We start from the raw sequence: 12,204 nt of genomic DNA, 5'->3' as shown, positions 1-12,204 counted from the left end.
TCCTACCATATTATTATTATTATGTATTTATATAGCAGTGACATCTCCTGCAGCACATTACAGAGTACATAGTCATGTCACTGACTGTCCTCAGAGGAGCTCACACTCTAATCCTACCATAGTCATATGTCCTACCATATTATTGTTATGTATTTATATAGCACTGACATCTCCTGCAGCACATTACTGAGTACATAGTCATGTCACTGACTGTCCTCAGAGGAGCTCACACTCTAATCCTACCATAGTCCTAGTCTAGTGTCCTACCATATTATTATTATGTATTTATATAGCACTGACATCTTTTGCAGCACATTACACAGTACATAGTCATGTCACTGACTGTCCTCAGAGGAGCTCACACTCTAATCCTACCATAGTCATAGTCTAATGTCCTACCATATTATTGTTATGTATTTATATAGCACTGACATCTTCTGCAGCACATTACAGAGTACATAGTCATGTCACTGACTGTCCTCAGAGAAGCTCACACTCTAATCCTACCATAGTCATAGCCTAATGTCCTACCATATTATTATTATGTATTTATATAGCACTGACATCTTCTGCAGCACATTACAGAGTATATAGTCATGTCACTGACTGTCCTCAGAGGAGCTCACAATCTAATCCTACCATAGTGTAATGTCCTACCATATTATTGTTATGTATTTATATAGCACTGACATCTTCTGCAGCACATTACAGAGTACATAGTCATGTCACTGACTGTCCTCAGAGAAGCTCACAATCTAATCCTGCCATAGTCATAGTCTAATGTCCTACCATATTATCTATATATATAGTAGAGTAAGGGCCCTTTTCCACCAGCTGAATCGCAAAAACGCAAACCGCTAGCGATTTTACAATCGCTACGGTTTGCTTTTTAACATAGGAATCGCGGTAGGTCATTTCCACTACCGCGATTCGTTTTTGTCGGCAACGCGAACGCGCGGCGGAGCGATATTTGCCGCGATTTTGCTACGCAGTGCATAGCATAGCAAAATCGCGGCCGCGAACGTCGGGGAATCGCCGCTAATTGCGATTCAGCAATCGCTAGCGTTCAGCGTGAACGCTAGCGATTGCTAGTGGAAAAGGGCCCTTAGTGCCTCAACCTTCGAGCAAGAAGAAGAAGTACTTTGCATGAGAAAATGTATGCGTGCTCAATCACCAAGTTTCAGGCTTCTTTTCCACGGACTGTTGAGCTGTGTGCTCAGCAAGCAGTTACCAGGCATGAGGGAGCAGTTACCAGGCAGCAGCGAGCAGTTACCAGGCAGCAGCGAGCAGTTACCAGGCAGCAGCGAGCAGTTACCAGGCAGCAGCGAGCAGTTACCAGGCAGCAGCAAGCAGTTTCCAGGCAGCAGCAAGCTGTTACCAGGCAGTAGTGAGCAGTTGTAAGAGTTTGAGAGGCCTGTTACTGCCTATCAACTGTCCATGGATAAGAGGCCTACCCTAGCAAGTCTGGCTTTGCAAATCTGGCCTAATTGGCTATTCATGAGGCAATGCTCATGCAAATATGCATTTGCTTTTGCATGCCAAACTATGCAGGGTCAAAAAACCAATACTGCAAAGCGGTCGCCCTGCTACATGCCAGTGATGAGCGAAAATGCAAAAATTTGTTTCGATAAATTTTTACCGAATTTTCGCCTAATTTCGTTTTGACAGGCAAATTTTCCATCTAATTTTTTCACGTTAATTTTCGCCTAAGGCCAGTCATTTTCGCATTACTTGCGTATGATTGCGGACATTTTCCACATAAGGGCATTAGCGCCTGCATTCAGAGAAGTTTCTTGCGCATTATTGCGGGCATTTTTCCGTATAAACGTCCGCATAGATTGAATTTCCATGCGGATTATTGTGGACATTTTTCCGCATAAGGGCATAAGCATCCGCATACAATGAATTTTCGATGCTGGTCGAAAACGCAAATATTTCTGAAGATTTTCGTGAAAATTCGCCAAAAACAAAAACGGGATTTTCGAGGCGAAAATTCGCAAGCAACACTGCTACATGCTACATTAGCACTATCCAGGAGCGCCACGGGGAGGATTCCCAATGCCCCCCTTTTATACAACCAGGGGGACCACAGGGTCCCAGGCTCTCTCACTGCCTGGGAACCACAGCGACACCCCGGAGGGGGAGGCGCAGGCGACCCCCCCCCAAGCGTGGCCAGCGTTGGGGAGAGCCGTCCACACCCACCTCCCAATATTAAAAACAGGCACTTACCTTAACGTCCATTGCGTTCTGCTACATGCGCATTAACTTGGGGGCACCATATGAGAAAGGAGTGAAGCATGGGTCACCCCGAGCTTTAGAGCTCAGGGCTGGCTCACATACAGCACTCCAGGGAGGGGGGGGCAGGCGCAGACAACTCACTCCAGGGCTCACACCACCAGAGCAAGCCATCCGCCACCTGCCTCCAAAGGATACAAACTGCAAAAAATGATTTCCATGAGAAAATTAATGCGCATGTAGCAGAACGCAATGGACATTAAGGTAAGTGCCTGTTTTTAATATTGGGAGGTGGGTGCAGACGGCTCTCCCTGGCGCTGGCCACGCTTGGGGGGGGTCGCCTGCGGCACCTAGCCTCCCCCTCCGGGGTGCCGCTGTGGTTCCCGCGGTCCCTCTGGTTGTATAAAAAGGGGGCATTGGGAATCCTCCCTGTGGCGCTCCTGGATAGTGCTAATGTAGCATGTAGCAGTGTTGCTTGCGAATTTTCGCCTAAGTCATTTTCGCATCGAAAATCCTGTTTTCGTTTTTTGGCGAATTTTCACGAAAATCTTCAGAAATATTTGTGTTTTCGACCAGCATCGAAAATTCATTGTATGCGGATGCTTATGCCCTTATGCGGAAAAATTTCCACAATAATCCGCATGGAAATATAGACTATGAATGTATTTTGTAGGTACTGATCTTTTGCAGAAACGGATCTTTTGCAGATAATGATCTTTTGAATGTGTACAGCAACTTTTGTGTGCAGCATCTTGCAAATATTTCTATCTAATGGGGAGTGCAGCTCAATAGAATAGACTGTGTAGGTGTGGCTCTCATACTACATGGAAGGGGGTAAAATTGGTCTGTGATCTTTCATTTTTCCAAAGACTTTTATCTGATGTGTGTACCCACCTTTATTCTTCTTGCTTCAAGGTTGAGGCACATACTCTATTAGATAGATAGAAGATGCGGCGTATGCTACGACGCGGGACGGCTAGTTATTATGTATTTATATAGCACTGACATCTCCTGCAGCACATTACAGAGTACATAGTCATGTCACTGACTGTCCTCAGAGGAGCTCACACTCTAATCCTACCATAGTCATAGTCTAATGTCCTACCATATTATTATTATTATGTATTTATATAGCACTGACATCTCCTGCAGCACATTACAGAGTACATAGTCATGTCACTGACTGTCCTCAGAGGAGCTCACACTCGAATCCTACCATAGTCATAGTCTAATGTCCTACCATATTATTATTATTATGTATTTATATAGCACTGACATCTTCTGCAGCACATTACAGAGTACAGAGTCATGTCACTGACTGTCCTCAGAGGAGCTCACACTCTAATCCTACCATAGTCATAGTCTAATGTCCTACCATATTATTATTATGTATTTATATAGCACTGACATCTTCTGCAGCACATTACAGAGTACATAGTCATGTCACTGACTGTCCTCAGAGGAGCTCACACTCTAATCCTACCATAGTCATAGTGTAATGTCCTACCATATTATTATTATTATGTATTTATATAGCACTGACATCTTCTGCAGCACATTACAGAGTACATAGTCATGTCACTGACTGTCCTCAGAGGAGCTCACACTCTAATCCTACCATAGTCATAGCCTAATGTCCTACCATATTATTATTATGTATTTATATAGCACTGACATCTCCTGCAGCACATTACAGAGTACATAGTCATGTCACTGACTGTCCTCAGAGGAGCTCACACTCTAATCCTACCATAGTCATAGTCTAATGTCCTACCATATTATTATTATGTATTTATATAGCACTGACATCTTCTGCAGCACATTACAGAGTACATAGTCATGTCACTGACTGTCCTCAGAGGAGCTCACACTCTAATCCTACCATAGTCATAGTCTAATGTCCTACCATATTATTATTATTATGTATTTATATAGCACTGACATCTTCTGCAGCACATTACAGAGTACATAGTCATGTCACTGACTGTCCTCAGAGGATCTCACACTCTAATCCTACCATAGTCATAGCCTAATGTCCTACCATATTATTATTAAGTATTTATATAGCACTGACATCTCCTGCAGCACATTACAGAGTACATAGTCATGTCACTGACTGTCCTCAGAGGAGCTCACACTCTAATCCTACCATAGTCATAGTCTAATATCCTACCATATTATTATTATGTATTTATATAGCACTGACATCTCCTGCAGCACATTACAGAGTACATAGTCATGTCACTGACTGTCCTCAGAGGAGCTCACACTCTAATCCTACCATAGTCATAGTCTAATGTCCTACCATATTATTATTATGTATTTATATAGCACTGACATCTTCTGCAGCACATTACAGAGTACATAGTCATGTCACTGACTGTCCTCAGAGGAGCTCACACTCTAATCCTACCATAGTCATAGCCTAATGTCCTACCATATTATTATTATGTATTTATATAGCACTGACATCTCCTGCAGCAACTACAGAGTACATAGTCATGTCACTGACTGTCCTCAGAGGAGCTCACACTCTAATCCTACCATAGTCATAGTCTAATGCCCTACCATATTATTATTATTATGATGTGTTTATACAGCGCTGACATCTTCTGCAGCACATTACAGAGTACATAGTCATGTCACTGACTGTCCTCAGAGGAGCTCACAATCTAATCCTACCATAGTCATAGCCTAATGTCCTACCATATTATTATTATGTATTTATATAGCACTGACATCTTCTGCAGCACATTACAGAGTACATAGTCATGTCACTGACTGTCCTCAGAGAAGCTCACACTCTAATCCTACCATAGTCATAGTCTAATGTCCGACCATATTATTATTATGTATTTATATAGCACTGACATCTTCTGCAGCACATTACAGAGTACATAGCCATGTCACTGACTGTCCTCAGAGGCGCTCACACTCTAATCCTACCATAGTCATAGTCTAATGTCCTACCATATTATTATTATGTATTTATATAGCACTGACATCTTCTGCAGCGCTGTACAGAGTACATAGTCATGTCACTGACTGTCCTCAGAGGAGCTCACAATCTAATCCTACCATAGTCATAGTCTAATGTCCTACCATATTATTATTATGAATTTATATAGCACTGACATCTCCTGCAGCACATTACAAAGTACATAGTCATGTCACTGACTGTCCTCAGAGGAGCTCACAATCTAATCCTACCATAGTCATAGTCTAATGTCCTACCATATTATTATTATGTATTTATATAGCACTGACATCTTCTGCAGCACTTTGATAATTGTATTGAATTTGATGAAAATTGGTGCCGCAACAAGCATGCCCTATCGATGACTTTACCCAATACTTAGTTATTTGTTTTCATACTCTAATTCCCTATAAACTAAACAAGCCTTGCCCACAGCTTCTCCAGTGCCTTTGCACTCTCAGACCCATGTAGCAAGGGATTATGGGAGCTCAGTCTGGGCAGGAGGAGGTGTTACTAGTCAGAGATTTTAGAGGTAGAGGGGAGGAGGGAGGAGGAGAGGGGAGTGAAGTTTTCACAGGCTGGGGGCTGGAGATGCTGATCAGATGCAGATTGGTGTGCCTATGCCACACCATACAATTTTTTTGGCAGATTTACCTTCCAGATTGACTATTTCCAGCAGGTCCGATCTGAGAACCGATCGTTTTTTTTAGCGATTTTCTGATCGATTTCTGCTCGCTTCTACGGAAATCGATCAGAAAAAGAAAACCACGATCGATCGGACATGCTTCAAATATTCGATCTGGCAGGTAAATCTGCCAAAAAATTGTATGGTGTGGATCCAGCATAATGATTACAAACAGAACATGGCCGCTGTCATTGTATCACAGGAATAAATAATCATAAACTGTTGAAGCTGTTTGCAGCTAGATTTGCTGTGTAAACTATCTAAACTTTAGCTAAGATATATAGACAAGTTACTTGTTATAGTTAGTTTTTTATCTCGGATCCGCTTTAAGGAGAGAGTACGTCTATGTGGTTCCCCCTTCCCCCACCCAGGTCTATATAGTCTTTTAAGTAAAGTACACAAACACTTTAAAGCAAGCGAATGTATTTGGACTGTGGACGGTTGGATTAGCATGACAATGGAGCAGTGCCTTCCTCCTCTGATCCTATCTTCCTACAGCAGCTGTGAATATTTGTGCTTCCCTGACCTTTGCATGCACAATGAGGAAGATGCACTGTCACCTAGTCCTATATACCATTCTCTATCACTGAATGATAGGAGGGAGCTGGATTCTTTACAGATCCTCAGTTTGGAAATAGCGCCAGTGCTTGTAGGAGTGGCATTCACCAGATCCGCCAGGATTCCTGGCGACAGTCATGAGGGGGTTACGGAGCCGCCTGAAAGAGCACTCAGAGGCCTGAAGAGGAATCCCTTCACTCTTCAGATGTTAATCATTAATGACATTTTATGTAGGAAGAGATCCCAGAGCGTAATTATTCCATGTTAAAGGGAAACTCTGCTTCCTCTATGACATTATTCCTTATTAGGTTATCATCCAATTCCCTATTATTATGTTCTCCAAAACCGAGAAACAGTGTCCTGCAGGCTACACTTAGGATAAATATAAAGTGTGGGAGCAACTCAGTAGATCGGGGTAGTCCACATCTCTTATATATTAGAAATAGAACAAGGACTCCCAACTAGCCTCTATAAGGGCCCTTTTTCACTACCAATCACTAGCGTTCGCGCTAAACGCTAGCAATTGCGATTCAGCAAAGTGAACAAATTTTCACGACGTTTGCAATCACGATTTTGCTACGCAATGCACTGCATAGCAAAATCGCAGCAAAAATTGATCCGCGGCGCGATCGCGTTTGCGTCAAAAACGAATCGCAGCTGTGGAAATGACTTACCGCGATTCCTGTTAAAAAGCAAACTGTAGTGATTTTAAAATCACTAGCGGTTTGCGATTCAGCATCGCAATCGCCGCTAGTAGAAAAGGGCCCTAAAGCAGTACGCTCCAGTGCTGCATGTGCAGCATTCAGCCTGTAGAGAGCAGTGCGCTATAAGGCCCGGTTCACATTAGCGTTCGCTATCCGGATTTTCCGGATCTGATCCGGACCGCATACTGTACAAACAGAACGTACGTTCCGCATAGCAATGTAAAGGCTATGCGGACATTCACACGTGTCTGTTCCGTACAGTACGGAGCCGGATCGGATCCGGACTCTTTTCCAACATGCGCTATTTTTTGGGTCCGGCCCACGCACCCGGACCAGAGCCGGACCTGAGCATCAGGAACACAGAAACCAATGGGGAACGGAAGGCACAGAACACACTGCCTACAAACACCCGACGTTCTACCCCACTTCCTATGCGTATGCAAGCGGCCATTTCGGATGGGGACACATGGGCCAAGCATGTCTGGAGTGGAGCAGCAGTGACAGACGTGCTGGAGCTATTTGGCAGAATATCGGAGGTGAAGGTGAGGCCTACAGCAGAGGAAACTGATTCACCAGGTGCACCTTCTGCTGACCCCAACATTTTTTTTTTAAATTTCGCTATTTTTTGCCCACGGATCCGGATGGCAGCCTGATGAATGCCTGATACAAACGGACCGGATCCGGATCGGAACCGTACGGTTCTGATCAGGATCAGGTCAGGATCCGATCAGGATCCGGTCCGTTTACTTGCCAAAACGCAAGTGTGAATGGGGCCTAAGTGTGTAATATGTTCAGAGGGTCCCAGCGCTGGATTGGTGGGGCCCTTGTGAAATATGTTCCGAGGGTCCCAGCGTTGGATCGGCGGGGCCCTTGTGGAATATGTTCAGAGGGCCCCAGCATTGGATCGGTGGGTTTGACCAGGAAGTAGGAAAACTGTAGATTACCCAGAGGCTTCCCATTAATGAAGTATTTAAATTTTGTTGCCACCCCCCCCCCCCCCCAAGATACCCTTTAACCCCTTTTGTGTGTGTGCTCCTGTGTAGTCTGATGCTTGTACGTATGCGCATATAGTGTGGGGGTGTCAGTGGAGTGTATATGTATGTGAGTGTAGCGTACTCTACGTAGTGCCTTGTAGGATAACATGGCTCATGTGAAGAGCAACAGAATCAGAACAGCCCTTCTTTCAATAAAGTGCCATAGGCAAATATACATTTATTTGTAAATTATTTGTGAAAACAAATACAAACAGCCAAAGTGCTTGGAGGAATAGAAAATCAAACACAAAACAGAAAAAACAGGGAAACCGGAAACTCTATTTTAGCAGCTGGCTGCACAGAAAACTGAAGCAAAATGGGGCAAGTTATTGCCCCGAGCACCTAATCTGAATATTTACTCTGTTCACCCTCTGAAAGAGAACCCGAGGTGGATCTTCGGGTGGCAGATGGGATACAGAGGTATGTTTTCTGCCTCATGACGTGCCTCTGTGTCCCCACACTGCCCCTCTCTGCCCCCTCCCCCCACGTTATAGCCCCCCAAAATTGGCGACATTATTTGTCGCCATCTTGGCGGTAAACACAGGGGAGAGGGATTCCCTTTTTAAAATGCCCGCCGGGGGGCTCCTACAGGGTCTCCAGAGCTGCCATAGGGCAGTTCTCTCTCCCTGGCCACGCCCCCTTCCGCTCCCCTGCGTGCTGGTGAGAGAATTAATCTCTCATCCCAGCGTCGTGACAGTGGGCCAGCGTGGCCCACTGGAGCAGCGGTTTAGAGGCTACCCGATCTACTCAGCCCCAGATCAGGCAGCCTTTTTTTTTTTCATAAACCCACCTCAGGCTCTCTTAAAATAATACTGGTTGCTCTTGGCAGCTGCACCACTGCTATTGCCGTGCGCTTGTCTTCAAAAATTAGCTTTGGAGAAGACAACTAGTCAGAGTAATATTTTATGCTCTCCTCTTCTGACTGGAATGACCGATCTCTGTACAAACAGCAGTGAGTTAAATTCGGCATAGCTAAATCCAAACTCTCCCGACTGCCGGTGTAATGTCCCTTGCTACTGCCCATCTCGTCTTCCCACCACGCCATCACGTTTTTTATGTCACGCATGCACAGTTCTGCTTAACCACCTAAGTAGCAGCGGTTTCTGCCCCCTTAAGGACCAGAGACTGCTGGTAAAAGAAACGGCGGAATACCGACGAATCGCCATCACCGCCCCACGTCGGGATCCTGGGCCACCTGGCAGAGTTCCTGTGAGCCGGTTAGGAGCCGCTTTAATTGGCTCCTGACTCTGCCCATTAATATAAGCCAATGAAATCAGCTCCTGACCCGCTCACAGGGCTCTGCTGTCATAGAGACAAGCAGAGCAAGTGAGCTGTGGCTAGAGACGTCGGGATTCAGCGGCGAGAGCGACGGAAACAGAGGATACGCGCAGCGGCAGCTGATTGAAATCTATGCCCTGCAAGCCAGGTAACCACCAAAACAGGGTGTAGATTTCAATCAGCTAGGTCCTTAAAGCCACACGTGCGGGCGCAAGAAGGCCTTTCGTCATCCCTCATCGACCCCCAAGGTGTCTGAATTGCGCATGTGCTTCCGCTATATATCCGCCCCCCGCATCTGGAAGACTTGCCTCTGCAGGCCTCATAGCCTCTGTCTCCGCCTCCATTGCCATATTTCAGGTTCTGGGGAGTAAAGATTCATTGCAGTGACAAGAACAAGCTGCACATGCTCAGACTCATTGCAGACGACCTTTCCACGTTGGCGCTGCTCGATTACGCAGGGCTGCAGAGGGGGACATTACACAGCTGTTCAGCAGCGCACAAGCTGGCAGGCTCAGGTGGAGTTCACTGCCTTGCGTGTCATGTTGCGTTTCATGTGGTTCTGATGGTTCCTCCTACCAAACCGGAAACAGGAAGAGTCGGATTCATGTGACTCGCAAGCCAGTGACCGCCTCCTGACCTTGTCCGCTTGTTGGGTCATGAGCTGCGGCAGCTGGGAGTATTCGGGTGATAAGATTCAGCTATGCCAGCGACATCTTCAAGAAGTCACAACAAACCTCCGTGCCATTCTGCCATGCAGAAATTATCTTCCCGGGTTCATTGCTAATTCAAAACACAGGCGAGTCTTCAGGAACAGCGAATCGCAATGTCCATAATAACAAGAAGGCGTATCCATAATAACCGTACAAAAACAGCCAATCAAAAAACATTATAACATTAAGACAGAAAGAATTCCAAACTTAAAGGTGAACGGAGACGACATCAAACAAACTGCAGACTCCATCGTTGTCATCCTAACTGTACACATAGAATCCGGGTGGCAAAAGTCTGACCAGCGGGGTGTACACTGGTGGGGAAAGGATCAGAATGATAAGATCAGTGGGATCGCCAACAATACAAGTGAAAGAGCCAATCACAAGCCAGCTTAGACATTCACCTTCAAATGACACCAGTTCCTCCAGCAGGCCGCTTGGCATAGATTCTGGGAAGAAAGAAGCAGATATAGCTGTGTCAATGGGATCAAGCTAAACACACTGGGCTCCATTTATTACAGCCAAGCGAAACCCAAACTTTAGCAAGGCCTGGCAGTTAATGAGGCTGATAAGTGAATATAAATTGGGTATAGAAGGAAAGTGATGGAGAGAATACATCATGGGCCAAATATGACTGCCAATCTCCACAGCAGCTCTACTCCTCTCCCTTCTGGTTGTAGCCGCTGGGCGGGTCACATGCGACACCCAAGAAATGGAAGAACAGACACCAGAACATGTTTCCCAGCATCCCTACATTACAGCAGAAAGTCCTCTACGTGAGGCTGTAGACTTGTAGTCAAGGAAGTAGGTTACCTTGGTTAATTTTGGGTTTACTTGGGCTTTAAAGAGACCATACAGTGAGAGGGATATGGAGGATGCCATAATTATTTCCTTCTAAAGAATGCCAGTTGCCTGGCAGTGGTGCTGATGCTTTTGGCTGAAGTAGTGTCTGAATAACACACCTGAAACAAGCGTCAGGCAAATTTGGCCAGACAAGAATCACCCGATGCTCATTAGGGATGGCCCTGCTTAGGAGAACTCATGGAGAAGCATGTGATCAGTTTGATCAGCTGATGGATTTGTGATTTACTGGTCCTGATCATGTGTTAAACCAGGAAGTCATCACTGCAAATCAGGACCTTACAAATCTATCAGCTGATCAAACTGATCACATGATTCTCCATGACTTCTCCTAATCAGGGATATCCCTAATGCTCATACTTGTTCTGGGTCTGTGGCTGACATTTACAGTTTTATTACAAAATGGCTGCATGTCAGCCACACTTCCTGTTTAATACTGTATGTTCTTGCGTATAAGCCTTATTTTTCAGCACAAAAAACCTACCTCGGCTTATATGTGAGTTAGTGGAGCAGAACGGATGGTGGAGCAGGTTTTGTTACTGGCAGAGGAGTGTAAGGATCGTGCATTAGTGATCCTGCTCTTGTCAGCTGCCTCCCTGCTGTGTCTGTGCCCCCCATCCCCTGCAGCATGGTGTGCAGAGTGCGCTGCTCAAGACTACCTGTGTCCCCTGGCTTGTGTAGCAGAGCGTGCAAGCAGCGTGTCAGCGGAGCAATGATCGGGGATTCTTCCTGTGTGGCAATCACTGTGTCTCATATCTATGACGCCATCTAGTGGCTTCTTGAGACACAGCTGTACCATCCTTGGGACACATCTGGCTACGGGGAAGGGGGCTGACTTGTACTGGAGGCACATCTGGATACTATAGAGGGGGCTATATTGGGGAGGGGGCTTATATGCAAGTCAATCACTTTTTCCTGGTTTCCAAGGGAAAAGTGGGTACCTCGGCTTATACGCAGGTCAGCTTATATGCGGTACATTTTATCAGTAATAACAGGTTCTCTTTTTCACGGGTTCTCACGGTGTTTGCAGGAATGGAATGTGCGGCTGGGGATTAATTTTGCCCTCTTGTAGATAATAGACAGCACAGTGTATCTTATGAGTAGCTACCCTTGAGTTACAATGGACTAGTATCCATACAAATACCTGTGAAATAACAACTAA

General features: G+C 45.4%; 1 protein-coding gene across 1 annotated transcript in view; it reads right to left on the bottom strand.

The window, feature by feature from the left end:
• Positions 1 to 8,337: 8,337 nt before the first annotated feature.
• E2F4 (E2F transcription factor 4) overlaps positions 8,338 to 12,204 on the bottom strand; it is a 65,540-nt gene continuing 61,673 nt past the window's right edge. Inside the window, exons 12-13 of the mRNA XM_068259428.1 lie at positions 10,586 to 10,630; positions 8,338 to 10,495 (exon numbers count right to left, since the gene is read on the bottom strand). Of these exons, the coding sequence (XP_068115529.1) occupies positions 10,443 to 10,495; positions 10,586 to 10,630 (98 nt within the window). The 3' untranslated portion in view covers positions 8,338 to 10,442. The remainder of the gene's footprint in view (positions 10,496 to 10,585; positions 10,631 to 12,204) is intronic.

This window comes from Hyperolius riggenbachi, chromosome 11, assembly GCF_040937935.1.
Source record: "Hyperolius riggenbachi isolate aHypRig1 chromosome 11, aHypRig1.pri, whole genome shotgun sequence".
NCBI classification, from domain to species: Eukaryota; Metazoa; Chordata; class Amphibia; order Anura; family Hyperoliidae; genus Hyperolius; species Hyperolius riggenbachi.
This window is presented reverse-complemented; position numbering and strand designations above follow the sequence as displayed.